Source organism: Ambystoma mexicanum, chromosome 3q (assembly GCF_040938575.1).
Source record: "Ambystoma mexicanum isolate Mex_15411 chromosome 3q, UKY_AmexF1_1, whole genome shotgun sequence".
In the NCBI taxonomy this organism is placed as follows: domain Eukaryota; kingdom Metazoa; phylum Chordata; class Amphibia; order Caudata; family Ambystomatidae; genus Ambystoma; species Ambystoma mexicanum.
The window spans coordinates 739,848,047-739,871,373 of record NC_090926.1 but is presented as its reverse complement, the minus strand read 5'-3'; the positions used below and the strand labels follow the sequence as shown (position 1 = coordinate 739,871,373).

Sequence of the window (23,327 nt, the reverse complement as noted above, 5' to 3'; positions counted from 1 at the left end):
TGGCCAGTGAAACCAGGTACGGAAGGAGCTGCAGAGCTGTGATACGCATAAGTGTATTCTTCTGGATCCCACACCACACTGAAGCACTTTCACTTGTGACTGTAGCAGGAAACTGTAGAAGACGCCCTGGCCTTGGCCCGAATCTTCTTGCATTCCAGTGGAGAGCGTAAAGTCCATACTCTACGGCTGCAGGTGCCAGGCCGTGAGGCTCAATGACACTGGATCATGGTGCAGTATTGTTCCATCTCCTCTGGCGAGAAGGTCGAGAAGTGGAGGTAGCCGGGTGGATGGAGTCAGACAAGACAGAGCAGGTCCAAGTAGATGATGTGATGTGGCATTTATAACGTGCCTGTACACAAGTGTTTCTAGGGACAACACTACGAGGGGTAAACAAACAGAGGACAAAACGATCTTACTAGGGCGTGTGTCATTCAGATCATGCAAGTGCGGGGAAGAAGGAAGGGGAGAAGTGCCACGGGGGAAGGAGGAATTGCAGTTAACTCACGTGCAGAAAGCGAGTGGCTCTTAAGTGCAAAGAGAAATACGTTACTCATCGTAGTGACTAACGTACTCTTAAGGCCTTAGTACCCTTTCCTCCATACTGCATGGGCGTCCCTTCCAAGGGATGGGATACGGAACCTTTTTCATCAGAAAAAACCTTCCCCTTTAAATTTAGAGGCATGCACGGGTGCAGCCCAGGGAGCATGTGCTGCCCTGACTCTGCCCTCCGGCACCACACCTCAGTCCCCAGTGACGTGTCGACAACTGATTTAACATTGCCGAATGACACCAGTATTAGGGCTGGTAGGTTGGTGGGACGTATGGAGGAAAGGGGATTAAGCATACGTTAGTCACTTCAGTGAGTAGCTTAGAATTACTCTTACGTCCCGTCCCCTTTCCTCCATACTGCATGGGCGATTACAACTGAATGTAGCCCCAGGGTGGAGAGGAGACCCTTCTTAAGCAAATAGGTTCCTGAGAACCGCCTGTCCGAAAGCCGCATCAGATCTAGAGCCGGCATCCAAACAGTAATGCTTGCAGAAAACCAAGGGAGTGGCCCAAGTGGCCGCCCTGCTTATGACTTCCCAAGAGACATGGCGCTAGAATGCTATGGCCGTTGCATTGGCCCTGACTGCGTGGGTGTGCATGTTGGCCAGAAGCGGCTTGTGTAGGCCCTCGTACGCTTCCTTGATGGCTGAGACCATGCAGCGAGATATGGAGGCCTTGGAGGCCTTATAGCCTGGTCTTGACCCTCCAAAAGTGACAAACAGGGCATCTGATTTGCGGAAGCCCTTGTTCCTGTCCAAGTACAATTTCAGGGTATGCCTGACATCCAGGCAGTGCAGCACACTCTGTGCTTCGTCCTTGGGATCGGGAAAGAACATAGGAAGGACCATTTCCTTGTTCAAGTGGAAAGCAGACGGCACCTTGGGCAGAAATGCTGGGTGTGTCCGCAGGACTACTTTGTCCTTGTGAAAGGTAGTATATGGATCAGAGGCGACCAGCGCCTGTATTTCGCCCACTCTACGAGCCGCGGTGAGGCCAACTAGCAAGGCCATCTTGATAGTGACCCGCCTGATGTCCGTGGACGTCATTGGCTCAAACTGTTTGTGCGCCAGAGCGCCCAAGACTGTTGAGGTCCCACACGGGTGCAGCCACTTGACGGGCGGGTAGAGCCTTGCGAGCCCCGTCAAATGTTTGATAGGATTGGAGGAGAAGATCTCCTCCTCCTAGTTCCTGTAAGCCCCTATGGATGCGAGGTATGTATGGCAGGTGTCGCACACTAGAGTGGGCAAGGTGCGCCAAGGAGGAGAGCACGTCGTCCAAAGAACATGCCAGGGGGTCAATTTCTCTGGAGTCTGCACAGTGGCAGAATCTGGTCCATTTACTTTGGGCCCTGGTAGCCTTGTTCCTTGCGCCATGTATGATTTCCAGATTAGCCTGCGAGAGGCTGAGTTGCCGCAGCGTTACCTGCTCAGATACCACGCTCTGAGGACTAGTTTCTGTGGGGCGGGGTGGATGACCCTGCCCCTGTTGCGCCAGAAGATGTGCCGAGCCCGTCGGGAGGTGAATCGGAGGCACATCCGAGAGGCTGAGCAACTCTGAAAACCATGGCCTGGCCAGCCACCATGGAGCTATTAGAACGATGTTGAGTTGGCGAGACTCCTTGATCTTGCAAATCACTGAATCAGTGGACTGGGTGGGAAGGCGTGAGCCTTCATGCCATTCCACTCAAGCCAAAATGCGTCGCCCAGGGAGCCGGGGCCCTGTCCCTGCCAGGAGGCGAACTGAGGGCAATTTTTGTTGTGCCAGATGGCCAAGCAATCCACGTGGGGATGACCACACCTGTTGAAGATCTCCTGAATGACAAGGTTGTTTAGCTGCCCCCGCTGAGCCTGTCCGCCTCCAGGTTGGCTTCTCCTGGGGGGTGGACTGCCATGAGGTAGATGTTTTCCATGGCCTACTCCCACATGCTGATTGCCAGTCTGCACAGAGGAGGGGATATGGTACCTCCCTGCTTGTTGACGTATACATGCTGGTCGAGTTGTCTGTCTGGATGAGGACAACCTTGCCCCTCAGAAGTGGTAGGAATGCTCTGAGCGCTAGCCAGATGGCGTTCAGCTCTAAACAATTGATGTGATATTCCTGCTCCTGTCGAGTCCAGGTGCCGTGGACCGAGAGATCGTCCAGGGTGGCTCCCCAGACCTCGAGCGTTGAGTCTGTGGTGATGATGGCCTGCGGGGATGGCGGCCGAAAGGGGTTGCCCGTCCGTAGGTTGCAGTCCCTGGACCACCATGTTAGGTACGGGTGGAGAGTAGGAGGAACGTTAATCATCTTGGATTGGGAGCACCGCTCCTCGTTCCATGAGGCTGTGAAGTGCATCTGAATTCTCATCTTCAATCTCGTGTGTGGAATGGCTAATAGGACCGCCGCCAAGAGGCACAGGAAATGCTGGTACCACCATGTCAAGGTCACCTCTCTGCTGAGGAAGTGGCCCTCTTTATGGCCGAGATGTTGTCCTCTGAAGGAAATAGCTTCTCGGAGCATGTGTCCCAGATGAGGCCCAAGAATGTCAGTCTGCGTGGGCTGCAGCTGCGACTTCTTCAGATTGAGCGAGAAGCCCAGATCGTGCAGTGTGTTCATAAGCGCATAGGAAGTCTGGTTAACAAAACCGCTTCCGGAATGTAGCCCTGACAAGCCAGTCACCGAGGTATGGGTAGATGTGGAGGCCCTGCGCTCTTAGGATGGCAGCTACCTTATTCATTAGCCTGGTAAAGACCCTGGGGGCCGAGTGGAGGCCAAAAGGAAGGGCCTTGTATTGAAAATGGTAGCCCATGACCCTGAACCGTAAGAAAGAACGATGGGGGTGCCAAATCGTGACGTGTAGGTACGCATCCTTCAGATCCAGGGAGCACATCCAGTCCCCCTTGCACAATGTCTCCGCTATAAAAGCTGGCATAACCACCTTGAATTTTTATAGGGGTAAGGAGAGGCTGAGGGTGGAAATGTCCAGCACAACTCTCGGGCCTGCCGGGTTCTTCTTCTGAATGGCGAAAATCTTGGAGTAAAAGCCCAAGCCTTGCTGGGAGGCTGCAACTTCCTCCACTGCCTGGGTCTCTACGAGCGACCGAATTTCCGCCAGAAGAATTGCTGTCTCAACCTGAGGGAGTGGAGGGGGAAGGGGGAGGTGAGGCTGGGATGGGTAGGCTGTACCCTGTGCATACTACAGAAAGGATCCAGGGGTCCGTGAAATTCTGGCGCCAGAAATGTGAATGAGAGCAAGCCTGCCCCCCCCCCACTGGAGACACATGGACCTGAAGGGGCGTGTCATGCCTGCTTTCCCTTGGAGGCTGTCGCAGAGGAGGGGGACTGGAAAAAGCCCTTATTCCCCACCACCCCTTTTCGTTGCTTGTGCCGGTTCTGAGGCGGCAAGTGGTCCGACTGCCTGCATCTCCGTTCCCGGAAGCCGCTGAACCCTCCATACGTACGCCCCCCTGTCGGAGCGCTGCTGTGACTGGGTGTACGACTTCGGCATGGTCTTTGTCAAGATGGATAAAGACTTGTCCGTTTGTGAGCTGTTTTTCTTCTTGTCCAGCTCTTCATCCGTGGTGGAGTGGAAGAGCCCCCCCCAACGATGGATCCAATATGCATTCCTGGACATCCAGGTTGAATTTCGTTGCCTGGAGCCAGGCTGTCCTTCTCATGTCCGTGGCGATACAGATGGCACGGCCAGAGGTGTCAATATGGGAAACTTGTGGTGCTGCTAGCATCGTAGGGAGGCCCTCCCTGAGAGCATCCTTGAGGATAACCCCCATCCGAGGTGACTTCATGAGCCTGAGGAACCTCTCAAAGAACCCCTCTTCAATGGGCACAGAGGTGGTAGGGGGTACCAACAGGGTAGCTGGGAGCTGCTGGAACCGCTGCATACCCTGCCGGTATGGACGCAGTGGGACGCTGCCCTGCACATAACAAAGATAGGCTGTAGACCACGTACCTGGTTCAGGCCAGTCCCACCTTGACACTCGTTCTTCGCCGAACTCCTGGAATGGCGTTGGATGGGTGCCTCTGTCTGGCGCGGTGGCCATCTGGTCGAGCTGCCTGCCATGCGCCTGTGACGTGTTGCTCGGCTCGCTGGGCCCAGCCTCCTCCAAGACTCTTGCGTGTGGATCACAAGGCCTACCTTGCTCCTTGGGCCTAGACCTGGTAGGTGTGACACCCTCAAGCCGGGTGTCAGTAAAGCTGCGTTTAGGCGCCCACTTGAACGTATTGCCGGTACTAGGGCTTAGCCCCTTGGCCATATTGCCGGTACAAGGGCAGAGGCCCTCGGATGATAATCCGGTACAAGAACCATCTGGTCCCTCAACACTGCCACCAGGAGGATCCAAGGATCCCTCGGCCCGAAGGCTGGTAACTGCAGCAGCCTCGGTGCACGTGCTGGTACAAGGAACTGAACAGTTCCTCCCGCGCGGGTGAGCCCTTGGGAAGGAGTCTCCTTTGCGGGGTGCGATGGAAAATAGTGACCCTACTTTGGGCCTTGTTCAGTGTTTCACGAAGTTCTTGAGGTCCTCTGGAGGAATATTCTAAAAATGCTCCCTCCACCTGGCAAGTTTGTTCTTCAGTGATTTCGATGACAGCAAGCCACATGCTGTACAAGCTTGCCAACCTTGGTCTTGGCCAAGGCAATGTAGGCAGAGGGCTTGGGGTTCTGAAGTTGGGAAGAGCCTGTTGCAGGATGGACACCTGCTGAACTCTCTGGAAGTCTGCATGCGCCGGGGAGGAGCGTAAAGCCTGAGGACAGAGTACCTGCAATAAAAAGACAAAAGACAAAGAAGAAGTATCCGCGGGTGGAATTACATGGTCGAAGCCAAACCCAGGAGCGCTAGTGAATTTGGCCCATTGGCGTTGACGCGGAAAAGAGACCGACGTGTGGTGCCGGAGGGCAGAGGCAGAGCAGCGCATGCTCCCTGGGCTACAGCCCTGCGCACCTCTACATTTAAAGGGGAAGAAAGTTTTTTTATGGTGAAAAAGGTTCAGTCTCCGTCCCTTGGAAGGGACGCCCATGCAGTATGGAGGAAAGGGGACGGGACGTAAGAGTAAGGTTGCCGATACAGACCCTTAAGTGCTGGGGCACCCAGAGGCAGTGCAAGCGCAACTGGACATGCAGGAGCCTGGGTCAGAGTCCAGAGGGTGACCAAGTGACTGGTGCAATGGAGAAGTCTGGTGCATCAGGAGGGGAGAGGAAGAGAGAAAGCAGAAGCAAAAATGAAGGTATTGAGTTGCTTCCAGAACTGGAGGTGTTCTGATCAAGTTAGAGAGGCAGGGAGGCTGTTCCAGAGGGATGCCAAGCTGAAGAGCTAGATCTGCCCCCAACTCTCTGCTTAGAGAAGCATCTGACCATCAGAGTTAGAGGTGGATGAGCAGAGAGCTCGAGAAGGAAGATCATTTGGAAGAGAAAGTTGGAGGTAGAGCGGTCCCAGGCCCCAGAAAGCATTGAGGACGATGCAGAGGGTCTTTTACTTGATTCTGACAGCCACGGGGAGCCAGTGAAGAGATTTCAGAGCTGGAGAGATATGATCCCTGGGCTTGAGGCCAAGGACAAATGTCGCAGTCCTGTTCTGGATAAGTTGTAAAGGTCGAAAAAGTAGAGGCAGGAAGACTAAAAGAGGCTGTTGCAATAGTCCAGCCTAGAGAGGACCAGAGCTCTGCAGACAGTGAGCTTCTGGGGGAAAGTGAGAAAAGGAAGAATACCTCTGAGGAGGTCCAGCTGATCGTTTGACTTCTTAGAGACTTCCGTGATGAAAGAAAGAGGGGGGAGAGGGGGAGGGGGTCGAAGGTTCTTATCCTCACAGGAAGGAGCAGTAACGGGCCCAGAGTGGGTGGCCAGAGGCAGGAAAGGAGGGAACGGGTGTCCCAACGTGGAGGATTTCAGCTTTACTGGCATTAAGACAGATATCATTGGCAGCACACCATTCCTGAATTGCGGCCAGAAAGTCTGGTATGAGCTTAGCAGAGGTGGCCGAGGGGAGTCTGAAAGAGAGCCGCGTGTCATCTGCGTAACATTGAAATTTGGAGCAGAAAGTAGCGATGCAGTGGGCAAGAGGTGCCAGGTAGTGGTTGAAGAACCAAGTAGAGAGATAGAAGAGAGGAAAGACCCCAGTTGGACCCGAGAGGGTCGGTGAGAACAGAGGTCAACCAGGCCAGGGCCTGATCAGTAATACCAAGGTTGGTGCGAAGGCGATTGAGCAGGATGGCAAGAAGGGAGATTGGTGTCAAGATTGGAGAGAAAGTCTTCACGCGTGTTCAGGAGAGACGTTTCCGTGCTTCTGGCAGCTCTGAATCCAGACTTGTGGTCATGGAGGCAACCATCAGATTCAGTACGTAGATTAAGCTGGGAGATGGCCAGCTTTTCCAAGAGTTTACCCAGGAAAAGGGTGATGGAGATCGGGTGATAGCTGGAGAGGAAGGCTCAGCCGAGGGCTTCTTTAGAAGGGGGTGCACAGGGGAATGCTTAAGGAGGGAGGGTAAAGTTCGAGTGGCAAAGGAGTGATCACAGAAATCAGCCAAAGCTGGAGCAAGGGTGTCGATTCGGTCCTTGATGGTTCTGGATGAGCAAGGGAGCACCTGCTTTGACAAGAATTTCATAGATCAGACTTGTCTAGAAACATGGTCAGGGGTGAACAGGGGAAAGGAGGAGGAGGAGAGACCGCTTCCGATGGGGCAGGAGTGGTAGATGAGGAGGAAGAGAGGGTGGACACACTGTCCTGAGTTTGGTGGGGAAATTACTGTGTAAGGGCAGCGAGGTTGGAATCGTACCAAGAGTTGTACTTAGATTTGAGATGAGTACCAGATCTGCCGGGCCAACCTGGAGCGATTAGTATCATCTGGCAATGACAATGTGTCTGTTGATTACGCGTAGCAGGAGCGGCATTGGAGGGAAGATGTACATGGAGAGCCACTCCCATGGGAGCAAGAAGGCATCTCCCAGGCTCCTCGGTTGAGGGAACCTATTGGTGACAATCTGGTCCTTGGAGTTGGCTGCCGTTGCAAAGAGGTCGATCTGGGGTAAACCCCACTTGCTGAAGAGACTAGATACTTGCACTTGCTGAAGATTCCATTTGTGGCAGTACCGCAGCTCCTTGCTGAGCGAGTTTGTGATGGTGTTCTTGATGTCTGCTAGGTGAAAGGATACAAGGAACATGCCCTGAAGAATAGCTGAGTGCCACAGGGCCTGGGCCTCCTGGGAAAGTGTCCTGCCCGGCTTCTGGATGTAGAACATGGCGGTGTGTTCCATGAATATGTGCACCACCTTCCCCTTCAGCTGACGTAGGAACGAATTGCAGGTCCAGAAGACAGTCCTGAGTTCCAGGATGTGGAGGTTATTTTTCTTCCAGTAGCCAGACTCCCCTGGTGGGGGACTGCCCGGTGTGTGCCCCCGCACCCTTCCAGGGAGATGACCGTGGCCTTGAATGGAGGAGTCTGGAAAGGATCCCCTTTCATGAGATGTGGGTGTGCTCCCCATCATCGCTGAGCTTGTCCGAACTCCTGGTTGAGAATAACCTTGTCCGTCCAAGTGCTAGTGATCTGCAGCCACCGTGCATCCAGAAACTCCTGAAGAGGTCTCATCTGAAATCTGCACAATGGGATGAGATGAATGCAGGCCATCCTGCCCACGACTTGATGGTTTGCACGGTTGCGTTCTACACCAACAGGCATTGCACCTTCTCCAGTATGGCTGTCACCCTCTCATTTGAGGGGGTCGCCAGGTATGTGACCGTGTTGAGGCGATCGCCCAGGAACAAAGTTCTGCGTGGTTCCACAAGACTTTGGATAGTTGATGGAGAACCTGAGATCCATCATAAGTCGAATGGCCTTTGAGGTGTGCTGGATTGCCAGCGCGTGGGAGCGTGGGTAGATGTGGATCCCCTTGAGGTACAGATGCCAAACACATTGGGAACACCCCTGGCACCGACTTCAGATTGAAGGGCAGGGCCTTGAACGGATAGTGCCTTCCCTGGACCATGAACTTTAGGAATTTCCAATGTTTTCCGTGGATGGAGAAGTGAAGGTAGCCATTCTCCAGGTTCAAGGTTGATAGGAAATCACCCTTCTACAGATGGCCGAGCACATGCTGCAACATCAACATCCTGAACTTCTGGGATTTCAAGTATTTGTTGAGGCGTCTTAAATCTAGGCTTGGCCACCAGCCTCCGGACTTCTTCCATATCATAAACTATCTTGAGTACACTCCAGAGCCCCGAAGTCGCTGGGGACATGCACTATCACCCACTTTCTTAACATGGGCTGAACTCCTGCAGCTGCTGGACATGTGTAGTTCTTGACGCGCCACAGGAGGAATGCAAGGACATTGTGTTGGAATTCCAAGGTGTGCCCCAAATGAAGGGCGTCCAGCACCCATTTGTCTGAGGTGATGGTGTTCCACTCGTTGACAAAGTTCGCCAGCCACCTACATACTGGGGTGCCAAAGTGGGGGCCCGGATCCATGGCCGGTTCAGGCCTGCTTCGGCATCTGCACCCTGGTGGCCTCCTGGGTGGTAGAGCGGGAGGGCTGGATCCGGTGCAGCTTATCCCTTGGAGGATCTGCCCGATTTCCCCCTTCAGGAACGAAAGGACAATTATTTTCTCTGCCTCAATATCCCCAGGGACCATGCAATCTCGGAGTTGGTCTTAATCGATTGGAGCTTCTCGCCCACTGCCTTTCCGAACAAGTTGTTCCTGTCGAAAAGCATATCCATCACCTTGGACTGCATGCCGCACTGAAGTCGGTAGCCTTCAGCCAACCTTGGCGCCGCAGGTCTACCCCATTGCCATCTCGCAGAAGCTAGACTGCAATATCCAGTACCACTGTGATGGCATGGTCCGAGGCAACCGCACCCTCTTGAAATTGGGCAAGGTCATCATCAGCCTTCTTGTCCTCCGAGTTTACAATCATACCGGGACAGTATGGCTGGGTCGTTGGCGGCTTTGCGGTAGAAGCAGCAGTGTAAATGATGCGCCTCCCCACCGCATCCAGCTTCTTCCCAAGTTGAACAGGGCGGAGGCCCATGACAGCATGCTATGAAAAGAGCCCACCTCTTTTCATAGCATGGGGAGAAGATCTAACGCAGGCCAGCCAGAGCTCCAGGAAAATTGGTGTTAGGGAGAATTCGCTGTTTGGGCTGAATTTCCTAACCTAGTGAGTCCCCCAGCAGCTTTGCTAGATTTCTGGAGTTTGTTTTTTTTCTCCTGCCAAGAGCGAGACTCTTTTTCTCCCACTCTTGGACATGATTTATGGTGTTCCTTTGACTGCTAATGTGTTTTATGGGCTATGAGGTCCTTTACTCCATAAGGTCTCATGTGTTTTTACTATGTGCGTTACACAGCACCCTCTGTGCAGTGACACAGGGGTGTCATAGTGACACCCCACCATAGACTCCATACCCTGGGACTGACTACTGTCTCCCAGGGCATGTACAGTCACCATTGGCTTTACTAGTCCCAAATTATGAACAGAAACCAGTACAAACCATCACATTGTGGACGTACTGGTCGGCGCAATTCGATTGCCCCGGGGTCTGTTAGTCGAGGGGGCACGTCTCCGTCCCCCCTGATCGAGTTTTGGCTGGTGGCAGTGGATACTACTTTTTATATTCAACCGCGAATATATCCCTATGGGATTTTCCCATTGTTCGAGGCTACCAACTTTAATTATTTAATTCTCATAGCCTCGAACATACCGCCGGTTTATTTAATTAATATTAATTCGCTGGTTGGTATTTTTTGCCAGGACTTGATTTTAAAATGGCGTTTGTGTTCTCTTCTGTGACTCCAACCCAAGTCGAGCCCTTTGTTCCACTTTTTGGCGGGCTTCTCCACAGAAGCCTCCAAAAGTGGTGCCACTCTGTCTGGGTACCACAGGGGGTGTGGGAGGGGGTTTAGGCACCCTGGACTGAGTTACCTTGGTAACTCAAGTCGCACTCTTGTGTGATTGGCCCAAGTGGTGAGCCGGCCGGCAGTACCCCAATGAATGGCGTTCCCTTTTTCCTTGGTGGCGGTTCCCCTTTTTCCTTGGTGGCTGCGACACCCCAGGCCCAAATCTGTAGATAGGCTCCCCAAACCCTTTGGGGGATAGCAGTGGTTTAGCCTTTTCCCTTTGCGCCTAGGTAGGTGCATCCACACACGTGAGGTACTGTTTTCGTCAGGACACCTGTGGGAACGCGGGAAGCTAGGACATGTGTTGTTGGCAGCGTGTTTCGGTGGGTGGGCAGAGGGAAATGTCTGAAAATTTATTTTTTCCGCCAAATTTCAGACTTTGCCGCGGATTGTGGGTAATACATTCTGGGGCGATTCGCGCAAGTCACACCTCTGTGTATTCCCATGGGTGCCTTTTCAGAAATGCATGGGGATCCCCATTTTCCTTGGTGGCTTTGACACCCTAGGCCCAAATCTGTAATTTGTCCAAAAGAGCAATATCCTGCAAAATCTGCTCTGCCGAAAGACTTGGCGTTACCAGCGGTTAAGCCTTTTCCCTTTGCACACAGGTAGGTGCACCCACACATGTGAGGTACCATTTTTGTCAGAACATCTGTGCGAACGCGGGAAGGTAGGACATTTGTTGTGTTTGCATGGTTTTCATAACGTTTACGAACATTTGCTGCTGCACTTTGTCACACAACCCTTTCATTTTCCAAATGTGACCTACATTTAGTCGCTGTTTTAGGCACTATAAACTTTTGTAACCTGCAAAAGTCACCTACCCTTCAAAAGGTCTGCCTGTGCTCTTTCAATAAATGTATGTGTACTATTCCTCACCACATTTGTTTTCCTTTCTTACACATGCTAAGTACATCTGTTTAGGACGTAAGCATAAAAAAGCGGTGTACCATGGCTCTGTTTTTGGCTTGTGGCATTGCTTGTTTTGTGAAACATTACGTAAAATGTGTTATTTCCTAACTGGAAGAGTCAGGGGAATGTAGCAGGGTATTGCTTTTCTCAAAATTCACAGGAGCCGTTGCCTTACCGGGCCAACCATGTCCACTACATATGTTATTTTCCCAATTCTTCCCCAAACTATGGAATTTTTCCCTAGATAGTTGTTGCATGACCTGCACAAATCACCCCTTCCTAAACATGGAATTATGTCCACTTCTCAGAAATGTATGCCTTTCCGTCTTCCCTTTCAGCTTTCCTACCCTCATCTTCCATTCCGTCCACGCATGTCCTATTGGGAAAAAAAGGCTAAAATCGCCTACCGCTCACAAAACGGCTAGTAACCATATCAAAATATGTTTTTTTGGTTTCCACTCAAAATGTTCTTGAAAGCCTGGAACATGGTGAATTCAGTACAGCAAACCATTTGTTCCTAGTGCTTACAAGGAAAAAAAACAGGCCTTTTTTTACATCTTTGGCATTTTCTGAAAAAAACAATGCTCTCCCTTTTTGGTTATTTTCTCTCACCCCACTACAGCAAACTAGGATTCCTTGGTGGCGTTATGACCGCCTACATGCAAACTAGGATTCCTTGGTGGCGTTATGACCGCCTACATGTAGGAAGAAAAGGGATTGAACGGCGACATAGCGAAATCGCCAAAAAAAGGCCTTGGCACTCGGGGTGCAGGGAGAACCCTTGGCAGTTAAGGGGTTAAAGGCCTGCTTTTAAGGCCTATGACTGATCTCGAAAAATTGCCCTCTACAGTTATAAGTATGCCCGTCCCGCTGTACTACTAGTTGGATCCGACTGCCATTGGCAAGCCTCTCGTCTTGCACCACCATCCATGATTACCTCACCCGCCGCCTTGTCTGATGTAAGCTTGTTCACACAGTGTTGCTTTCCCGGACTAGGTCGATGACACCGTCTGCTTATTTTTAACACGCATTTGCTCCCGACTATCCAAATATTGGTCAACCTCAGCCTACCAGCAAGCACCTATCGGGATTCTCTTATTGTCAATACCATGCTTAACTAATATGCAACTTTTCCGACCTCAATTTCCAACCTACTACATACCCCGATTTGACTATACATATGCTTAACTCTGCCCTTTTGGCAGTTGAACTACATGTCCAATCGTCCTGTTACCCTCTTGCAACTGCAATAACTCCTACCCGATCATAACTAGAGAGCCTCATGTTGCCTACGCTACTGGCTTTCACTACATTGGTCTCCTTATTCAGCAGCCACACATTGTATTGATTACCTTGTTTTATTACCGTTACTTGCCGGTTTATCGGGACTCTCCATCGTGCTGCACTTGGAAGCTTTACCCTGAAATGTAATATTTTGTCCCTTTAGCCTTGTGCTGTACTGGATACTTAATCTTGTCTGCTTAACTGCTGTAGGTCCCTGCAACATGAGGCGAGGCTTTGCCAGGCTGTGTACACAAACCTATTTGACGGTAACCTACATGTTTGTTCTTTTACTACACGCTCTGCACTATGCACTTCCTGTAACTAGCACCTAGATACCTGAGGGTTTTGCGCGCTGATATAAATGTACAAAATAAAAAAAAGGCACAAACTGAAGTCTTCCATTCTACACGTGTTTCGACCACAAGGGTCTTTGTCAAGGATAGCTGTGATTTTTTTGGACTTTGAATTGGCGAGGCGTATTGCCCGGAGTAGTTCAGTGCACCGAGTAGTGCTTCTTGGAGGCAGAGTGCATCACTGGTACGTATTTTCCAGTCGGTGATCAGTCCGACCGGATAATATGTACGAGTAAGGCACTCTGCCTCTATGGTATTTTCCAGTCTCAGAGCGCGCTTGACTTGGTCAGTTGCATCAGACCACCTGTACTCCAGATGAAAAATGCAGGTGTATATGAATCCTGGTAGAATCAAATTGTAGTGATCCCAATTCTCGTGATAGTATCAGGTCACGGTAGTTGAGGAGGCGAGCAAGAATTGGGCAGGGGGGGCTCCAGCTAAAGCCAAGGAGCGGTGTGCCCTTTCCACTAGGAATTGCACAGAGAATTGTGCCTCTGGGAACAGGGATCTTAGCATGTCCTCAGCAAATGTCTGTAGGGGGACAAACAGTTTTTCCGACACGCCCACTATCCTAATGTTATTGCGGTGCGACCGCGGTTCTAGGTCATCACATTTCAGTTTTACCATTTTCAGCTCTTTAACCTGTTCAATGTCCTTTTCCCTGTGTGATAAGCGTGGCTTCTAGATCTCCAACCGGGTTTCCGGCCGGCGTGATCCGTCCACTCTCCTCAAGTTTTGCTTTTATCGAATTCACTGTTGAACCAAGGTCTTCCAACTTGCCGTTCACTGCCGCAAAGCCAGCCTGCATTGCGGTTATATATGTGTCCATAGGCGAATTAGTGGAAGAACTGGCGGCGGGGGGCTGATCCTGTGCGTAGGCGGGGTCGGTGACTGGCCGGGATGTGCCTGCAAACGCATCCAAGGGTCCCTTCTTGCTCTCCTTGGCTCCGCCTCTGGTCATTACCAACAGGATATCCCAGACAGTGGGTGCTTCATATGTTGGTGGCTTTGCAGTGTTGTTGGGGCTCTGGTGTCAGCTGCGGTTAATATGAACTACCCAGACAATGGGCAATGCAGATGGAGGGTAAAGCTGGTATGGTGTTGGGCCAGCGGGCCAGGGTATACTCTGAGCACTGCCTCTCTGGGCAACTGACCTGCACTCAGCCGATATTCTGCTTAGCTGCTTTAAATTTGCAGTCTGTCTGTAGTTAGCGGGTTCTGCAGGCCTTGCTTATTATAATCGATAGGCCCAGTATCAGCCGAGTCTTGCGGTGGAGCACTGATAGGAGGATTGCAGTTGGGCTGCAGGGCTCCACCTCACGGTGCTGTTAAATATCCCAGTTATGTTAGCTCTGGGGCCCGTATCACATGTGGGGGCTGGCGTTGGCAAGGCAGCCCGTGGTCCCACGCTGTGGATGATCTGATGAGTGCTGAGCACCGTCTCACAGCTGCCCATGCTTTGCCGTTATATTGTCCTATTATATTGGATCCGACACCCGTATCACAGCGGGGCAAGGGCGCGGTGCGGTGCTGGCTTAGAGTAGCGTGTGGCAAAGCGCTATTGATGTTAGGGCAAGCATGCTGCGGGCTGTTTCCTCACTGCCTGCAGCTCTGACAGATTGTACCTCAGTTGCCGACTCAGTCTTCCGCGTACGACAGCAACGGCTGTCCAGCCGCAATTGTGTCAAGCCCGTTCTATGTTCAGCACTCAAGACTGCACACAATTCAGAGGGGGATTTCATATCCGATTATGATGCGGTTTTCACCAAGACTTGCTCCAGCAGGACTACATCTATTCCCACACATTGTGCTGCTTCAATTTGAAAGATTAAAGTCTTGGTAGTCACAATTATTCATACAGGATGTGTGTGGTAATGTAGCTCACGGGTCAGGCAGTCATTCCAGTTGCTACTCAGCAGCATCCCTTCGCAGAAGACATATCTAAGCGGAAGTATTTGGGAGGAAGGAACCTATGCTCCAGCATATCGATGGCTCCTGACCCATGGCAGCCAATTGATGCATTGAGCAATGCAGAAGGGTTGACTGGTGAATAGCTCTGCACAGACACAGGAGAGGAAGAGAGATGACTGGAACAAAGTGACATGGGGGTTATGGAGGTTAATGCGGCAAGCAACATATTGCAATTGAGTACATGGAGAAACTGCAAAGGGGCCAACTGCTGCAAAACAAATCTTTAGTATGTTCATGCTTGCACGTTTATAGCATTGGACAAATTCAATTTCTGTAAGATGAGTACAAAGAAAATGTCTACACAACAGAACAAAATCTTTGCTGGATAAACCCAGGCCTAAAGCTAGGGAGGAGCAATACTGCCATATCGGAAGAACCACAGAATAGCAGACACTTAAGTGCAACTGTTAAAAACAGAGCGTCATTTAAGTTATTTTGAAATCAGATTGCTACCTCTGCCCATTGCACAACAAGGTCAAGGGGGAACAGAGACAGTGCTACAAGAGCCTGTCAATTCAAGACACCCAAATGATGGGGTACATTAAGCGGACAAACGACTCACTTCAACAAATGTAATAGAAAACTCAAAGTTAAAACATAAAAGGAAGGCAATGGAGGAAGACCATCTCACCCATCAATACCAAGCCGAAATAGTAAAAGATAACTGCCCTGTCAGATCTATGGCTACTCCAATCCCAGTCCTGGTGGATTTAAATAGGACCACCACAAATTTCACATGAAGAATACAAATGACAAGTTACATTGGAGGTTACACAGCAGTGAAGGAAGTCTAACATGATTGTCAGGTCTAAGAGCCATTAGAAAAAGGGTGAAAGATCATGCCAAAATATGAGTCAAGTGCTAGTTCAGAGGGTCCAGGGAGAAGACCATAACTTCAACAAGTGAACTGGTAAAGTACGACAAATGAACCAACAGGAGTAGTTGATCTCTGTAGGAAAACACTCTAGAATTAAGTGGCTACATGACGGAGGCGGTCATCCAACCCTAATGGTCTGATATAGTTGTGAGGGAAAAGGCGAGCATTTTAATACTGTAGGAAGGAGACAATGGTGGCTTTCACAGATTTGGAGTCAGTGACTCCAAAACTGTTGAAAAAGGGGGAGGAGTCATTTGTTCTGTGTGGTATAGGAGGGCCCATTTCAACTAGCAAAACAAAAGTGACATGAAGTAGAAGCATTAGGCCTTCATGGGCCAGAGTGGGCTGAGGGGATTTTGAAATCAAAAGCAACAGAGTTTGAATGGACAGGATAGTCAAGATCATAGGTAAAAAGTACCACCATGAGATTCATTAGGGAAAGATGTGAAACCGGCAATTCATTCTTAATTATATTGCCGCAAGAAGACTTGTAGCATTAGGGATAAGCTGGAAGAATATTCTTGGCATCACTGAAGTTAAATTTGTTAACAGGCTTTGTGAATTATAATCCTCTTATTTTAATAAAGTTACTCACCGTAGTGACTACCTTACTCCTAGTCCATAGTCCCCTTTCCTCCATACTTGTGGGACATTCCGTCCTTCGGGACGGCACCAGTGTACTTTTGTAAAAAGCATCAAAGATTTAAAATTTGTGTCCTTTTATTTTTAGACAAGGTACTGCATGTGGCTGTAACCCTGCCCTTCTGAGCTCTGCCCGCACATCGCCCTTCAGTCCTTTTCCATCGCCAGAAAAAGCAATATTTTAAGCAATAATAGAGGATACCTATTAGAGGAAATGGCGGGCGGGCATATGGAGGAAAGGGGACAATGGACTAGGAGTAAGGTAGTCCCTACGGTGAGTGCCTTTATTATACTCCTACGTCCGGTCTCATTTCCTCCAAACTTGTGTGAGATTCCCAAGCATGCACCAGTTAGCTCGGATGGATGGGAAAAAAAAACATTTACTGGAATAAATTGTTAAGGACAGCTTGACCAAACCGAGCATCTGCCCTGGAGCTCAGGTCCAAGCCGTAATGCTTACAAAAAGCTGATGTGAAAACCAGGTAGCCACCTTAGCAATGGTTTCCCAAGGAACATACTTTTGGAAGTCAACAGCAGCCGCTTTGCCACATACAAGATGGGAATGGATGTCCCTTGGATGTTGAAGGCCCTGAATGGTATAGGCTTCAGAAAAGCAGGAGGCAATCCATCGGGAGATAGTTGCCTTTGAAGCAGGTTTCCCTTTCCGGTCTCCGAATGTGAAAGTTGTGAGCAGCCCCCGAGTTCAGTCGTTCTGTCGAGTGACCACTTCAGGGCTTGCCTGACATCCAAGTTGTGTAAGACTCTCGGCATCTGAGGCCGGATTCGGAAATAAGACAAGTAATGAGATCGATTGATTCAAATGAAAATCGGTAACCACTTTAGGCAGGAAAGAAGGATGACTGCGGAGCACCACCATATCCTTATGAAAGGTAAGGAACGGGTGTTCTACAGACGGATCTCACTTACTCGCCTCGCCGATGTCACTGAAATCAAAAAGGCGACCTTCCAAGAAAGGTATTTCAGGATCAGTAGTGGCCATGGGTTCAAATCGTTTATGGCATAAGGCAGTGAGGACCACATTCAAATAGCATTTTAAAATGCCTTTTAATGACTGGATTAGTAAAAAAAAAGTAACAGCTGTCAGTGGACAAATAGCTGAGAAGTCCGTCCTGCAAGACAAGAATGCCCAAAGCTGCGAGATGAGATATGAAGAAAAGAACAGTGTCAATCGTAGCGTGCCTGGTGTCGAGTTGTTTAGCTAAACACCAGTAGCAAAAAATGGAGCCACTTGCTCCTATATTGAGACCTCGTAGAAGGTTTTCTGGCCACTTGGATAATGCGCATATTGTCCTTGGACAAGTTAAACTGTGCCAACGATCTGAATTCAGGCACCAGGCCGCCAAGCTGAACGATTGTGGGGAGGGGTGCCACATCTGGTGATTGCACTGGTGAAGCAGGTCGGGAATCAACGGCAATCTGATCAGAGGACGAATTGACAGAAGCTGAAGTTCCAAGAACCAGAATCTGGCTTGCCACCACAGAGCTATGAACAGGAAAGCGCAATTCAATGTATTCCTGAGCTTGCAGAGTGACCGATTAATCAGAGGCAGTGGAGGAAAAGCTAGGCATTCATGTTGTGCCACGGGACCTCAAGAGCATCCCCTAGGGAGGAGACCATAAGACAGTTCCTGGATGCATAAAAGGGGAAGTTTCCCGTTTGTAAAAGTCGCAAAAAGGTCCACTTCTTCAGTGACCCATTGGCGAAAAATGGTAGCGAGACCATCCGTGTTCAGATCCCACTCGTAGCTGGCTGCTGCCTGGCGGCTGAGTGAATCTGCAGTTACATTGATGTGACCCGGAACGTGTACAGCCAGCTGCCAAATGTCATGCTGGATGGCTCATTCCCAAATTTGAATGGCTAGGTCCGAGAGGCGACTTGGTACCACCCTGCTTGTTGATATAAAACATCACCACAGAGTTGTCCGTGCAAATACGAACCACCTTGTTTGTGAGGGACGGTTGAAAGGCGTTTAGCGTCAGAAAAACAGCTAGGAGTTCCAGATAATTGATATGAAACTGTCTGTCCTGAAGTGTCCCCAGGTTGAATACCTGGAGATGAACCAGCGCTACTGCCCACCCCAAAAGGGAGTCATCTGTGGTATCCGTCACTTGTGGCCCGGGCTCCTGAAATCAGGCCCCCACAGAAAGGTTGTTGGTCGAGGACCACCATAGTAGATCCGCCATCATGCAGGATGGAACTGGGATCATCTTGGAATCCGAGTCCAAAGCCTGAGACCAAGAGCTCCGAAAGAGCCAGTTCAGTACACCTAATTTTCAGACGTGCAAGAGGAAGGGCAAGCACGCAAGAAGCCATGAGGCCCAGAAGTCTCTGAAACCACCAAGCCATCATGTGTGAAGACTGGAGGAAGAGCTGACACGTGGTGGCTAGATCCGCAATCCTGTCCGCTGTTAGGAACACCTTGGTATTGATCGTATTCCAACGGAAACCCAGGAAAATCAGGTCTTGGGAGACCATCATGGAAGATTTCTGTCAGTTCACCAACAGCCCAAGGCGGAACAGGAGCTGGAGGAGAGACTGGAGATTATTCAATGCCGTCTGTTGACAAGGACTGCGTAGGAGCCAGTTGTCCAAATACAGATACATGAACGCCCTGTAGCCGAAGGAAAGCTGTGATGACCTACATCTTCGTAAAGACACGCAGCGCCGAGCTGAGACCAAAAGGGAACACATGGAACTGAAAATGTTCCCCTCCCAGAGAGAACCGGAGATATTTCCAATGCGGCCTATCAGGATTTGCATGTAAGCGTCCTGAAGGTCCACTACACCAAGGCAGTCGCCCTTCCGAAGAGAGGACTTTATTGGCAAGGCGTGATCATATTGAATTTCTCTTGGGGAAGAGAAAGATTGAACTGGGAAAGATTGAGGATAGTGCGCAGGCCAGCTTGGTTGAGTTTGGGCACTGAACAGACGAGAGTAGAAGCCCTCCCCTTGCTCCTCAATGGGAACAGGTTCCACCGCTCTGAGGTCTAGAAGTTTCTGTACCTCGGCTCTGAGGGAGGGCGTCCCGATCTGTTGGCAGGGAGGGTTGAAGGGTTGGGTGAGGGGCAAGCGAAAGCCCACCCGAGGGATGGACAAAACCCACCTGTCTTCGGTGATGGTCTGCCACACCTCCAGATGAAACTAGATTCGTCCTCCCACCGGTGTCTAGTGCGACCGACAAATGTAATTTTGCTAATTTGTCGGCAGGGAGACTACCTGTCCCTAAAGAAGAGGCTGAGGGCCGAGAGAAAAACCAACAACCTTGCCGTTGTTGTTTTCGGCGGGTCCCGCCAACCGAAGTTTCAGTTTGGCACGCACAACGATCTTGAAACCCCCTGAACCCAGAGAAGGATAGAGTTTGGGACCCTGACCTCTGTGTAGAAGGGGCCTTAGCTGGAGCTTTCGCCAAGACCGATAGAAATTTGGCGGTTTGGGTACTCGTTTTGGTCTTGTGAGCTCATCGTTGGTAGAAGAATTAAACAATTCCTTGCCATCAAAAGGAAGGTCTTGCACTTCCTTTGAAAACATCGTCACATGGAGCCACGCCTGGCGGGTGGTGTCAGCCCCTACCATAAGGCCTTGAGCCGAGTTATCTATGTGGTGTGCCGCAGCTTTCAGTGGATCTTGTGCCAACACTCTGGCATCCGACAAACCGGCTTTAAAGTCATCTAGCCTATCCGCAGGAATGCACTCCTGGCAGTCGGTTAACTCTTTCCACAGCCCAAGGAGTCCAGACGTTTATCCTCCTTGGATAGGATTTGGGCTGCTGCTGTTGAACATGCAGAGGCCAGCTTGGACTGTATGATGGCCGCTGCCAGAACCATTGAGGATGGGAGCAGACAAGCCAATACGGCCATCGCTTCAAAGGTGTGAAGCTTGTATCGAGCGTCAATTCTCTTGTTGATGTGTTGCCCAGTGTGGGGTTTATCCCAGACTTCGCAGGCCTCAGCCAAAACGTCCTTCTGGAGGAACTGGCCGGTGCACTCTTGAGGTGACAGAGTAAAGGCTCCCGAAAGCACCCCCTGTTGAGTGGGGGACCCCTCAGGTACTAGAATGTCAAGGAAGGCCATCCTATCCAGGACTCGGTCATGGAATGCTCTCACCGAGCTGGGCTGCTCATCTCTGTCCTGATCCGCTTGAGGCTCATCCAACAAGGCGGGAACAGAAGACTGGTCCACCACGCATACTGCCTCAGGTTTTAAAATGTTGTCCTGGTCCGTTGGTGTCTTCTCTATAGGAGACAACAGGGGCAGGAGGAGGAAGAAATGGAGAAGGTCCAGAAGGAAGCGGTGGAGGCCAAAGGCTTTGGCACTGGTACAGGACGAGGCGTCTCGTGATGGGCATACTCCCATGAACACAAGGAGGATGGTTGCCAGGAAGGCCCACCACCGGCCAGGTTCACGTAAATCAGGGGAGCAGGAGGTAGCGAGATTATGAGGCAGCGGTGTCCGGGCGTGCCAGTCAAATGAAGGGCGGAATGGATTTCTGTTGTCCACATAGCGGGGAAAAGGCTGCTCAGCCCCAAAAGGAATGCTCCCAGCACCAGTCCACGTGAACGTCAGTTTAACAGGTATCCAAAATGGCCGCCGTGGACCATGGAGGTTGGGCCGCCATTTTGTCGACGCCCGAGGAGAACTGTGTCACATGTGGAGATGAGGCAATTGTCTCCTCAGGGGAGTCGGGGGACTCAAGTAACCCCTCAGCCTTGACACAAGGATCCTCGGGAGAGCCGGTACTGGGTGGTCTCATATGTTTACTGGACATCTTAGAACTGGCCCCAAAATTAGCCTCCAGTGGAGGAACCTCAGAAGAGCCGGTTGTGGAAGGGTAATGGTTCGTAACCGCTCTCTTTGACTCCTCGAAAGAACCGGTACCACCACAACCCTAAGTGTGGGACAGTTGAGGGATGTACCTCACAGACCAGACCTTCAAAGAGGATCATTTGGATCCGTCGGTGCTGACTTTAGCCCCAAGAACAACAACCTTGGATTTTAACCAAGGACTTGTAGCTCCCTCAAGAGGGGCCGTGAGCCGTGACTCGGTATGGAAAGCTCCAGAAACTGAGACCTCAGGGCGTACCCCGGTGTCGGTGTGGAAAGCTCCAGAAATGGAAACCTCAGGGCAAATCCCGATATCCAGAGCCACAGACGAACTGGGCTGAACCTTAGCACCCGAATGGTGAACCTCGGAACGGTGTCTGGTACTGGCAGGTCCGCTGCGGGAACCTTCTGAGAACACTCCGGTGACAGAGCTACACAAGCCCCTCCCGGACCTGAACACCCCAGGAAGGAGTCCCCATTGCCGCGGCGCCCTAAAAAGTGAAGAACTTAAGGGGCGTTTCTTATTTTCGATGAAAAGCTGGAAATGAGGTGGAACACCACGCTGAAACACTTCCTCCCACTGAAGAAGACGACTGAGTGCCCGGACGGATAAGGAGTCACAGTAGAAGCTCGAATCCCAACGATGTTCCGGGCCTAGACACTCCAAGCAAAGAGAGTAGGGATCAGCCCTAGCAAAACGACGTTTGCATGAAGAATAGGACACGAATCTTAGATGCTCCGGCATAGACGGAGGACTAGATGACCGAGGAACCGAGCAGGAAGGAAGGACAAAGGGAATAAAATTCCCAGTGATGTTAGCACTTCCAGCCCTGACCGTGCAGAGAAAAGGACTGAAGGGCGATGCAGAGCTCAGGAGGGCGGGGTTACGGCCACGTGTGATACCCCATGTAAAAATAAAAGGACAACATTTTTTGATGCTTTTAAAAAAAAAAGTTTGCTGGTCCCGCCCCGAAGGACGGAATGTCCCACAAGTATGGAGGAAAGGGGACGGGACGTAGGAGTAAATGATAATCCACTGAGAAGACTAACAAATTCCTCTAGACAAATACTTATGGAGTCATTTTCAATGTGTTATTTTAAGAAAGATTAAATGTCCTACTTTTATGTTCACAACAAAACATAGCAAGGTGGAAATGTAAAAGCATGACGCCCAAGGTGCTTACCATTCGGTCTTCAAAGGTTTTAACCATGATGCCATCAGGCAGAGAAGTTGCCAGCAATGCCATCTCCTTTCGTACGGTGCTGAAAAACTTCTTGGCTTCTGGTGGCTGGAACTCCAGTTTCTTAAAGGAATGAGTATCTATGGAAAGAAGCAGAATTGAACAGAAGTTTATGATGCCTGCTCTCCACAAACAGCAAGGAGTAAGGAAGACTGCAGAAGCAAATGGTGTATATGGCAAGATGGCAGTGAAGATCATGGGAAGATCTGGACCTTAAATGGAAGTACAATAATTAGTTACATGTCTTTATATCGAGGCAATTTATAACAAATACCCATATATCGAATCTTTTATCTTGAAAACCTTTATAGTGAATGCATTTTTCTCTCTTTTTTGCCCCCCAACCCGTTTCCGACTCCCATAAAAACCCATCCCGACCGTTTCCCAAAAATATTTAACCCTTTACCCCACCCTAAATACATTCACTATAAAGGTTTTCAAGATAAAACATTTGATATATGGGCATTCAATATATAGGATTCGATATAAACACTGTATACCCAATAATTGTGGTGCTAGAGGACAACTGAACCTATTCACCTCAGTGTGAAATCCACCACATGTACAAGGCGACTTAAAACAAAATGGAACAGCTTTCAAAATGTGGAGTCACAAAAATGAACTCCCTGGAGCACTGCTTTAATAGACCTGCTTTCTGAATGCTCTGTAGTAGTTTTGACTCCACGTATCAAGTTCTGACATACAAACCATGGAACAAGGCACCTGGGAGTAAATTTGGGATGCCAATCAAAATGATGCTACCATAATGAAATA

The 23,327-nt window shown here is 50.2% G+C and overlaps 1 protein-coding gene across 1 annotated transcript in view; it reads right to left on the bottom strand.

The window, feature by feature from the left end:
- UBE2O (ubiquitin conjugating enzyme E2 O) overlaps positions 1–23,327 on the bottom strand; it is a 1,359,828-nt gene that overhangs the window by 195,219 nt on the left and 1,141,282 nt on the right. Inside the window, exon 15 of the mRNA XM_069654680.1 lies at positions 22,497–22,633. Within this exon, the coding sequence (XP_069510781.1) occupies positions 22,497–22,633 (137 nt within the window). The remainder of the gene's footprint in view (positions 1–22,496; positions 22,634–23,327) is intronic.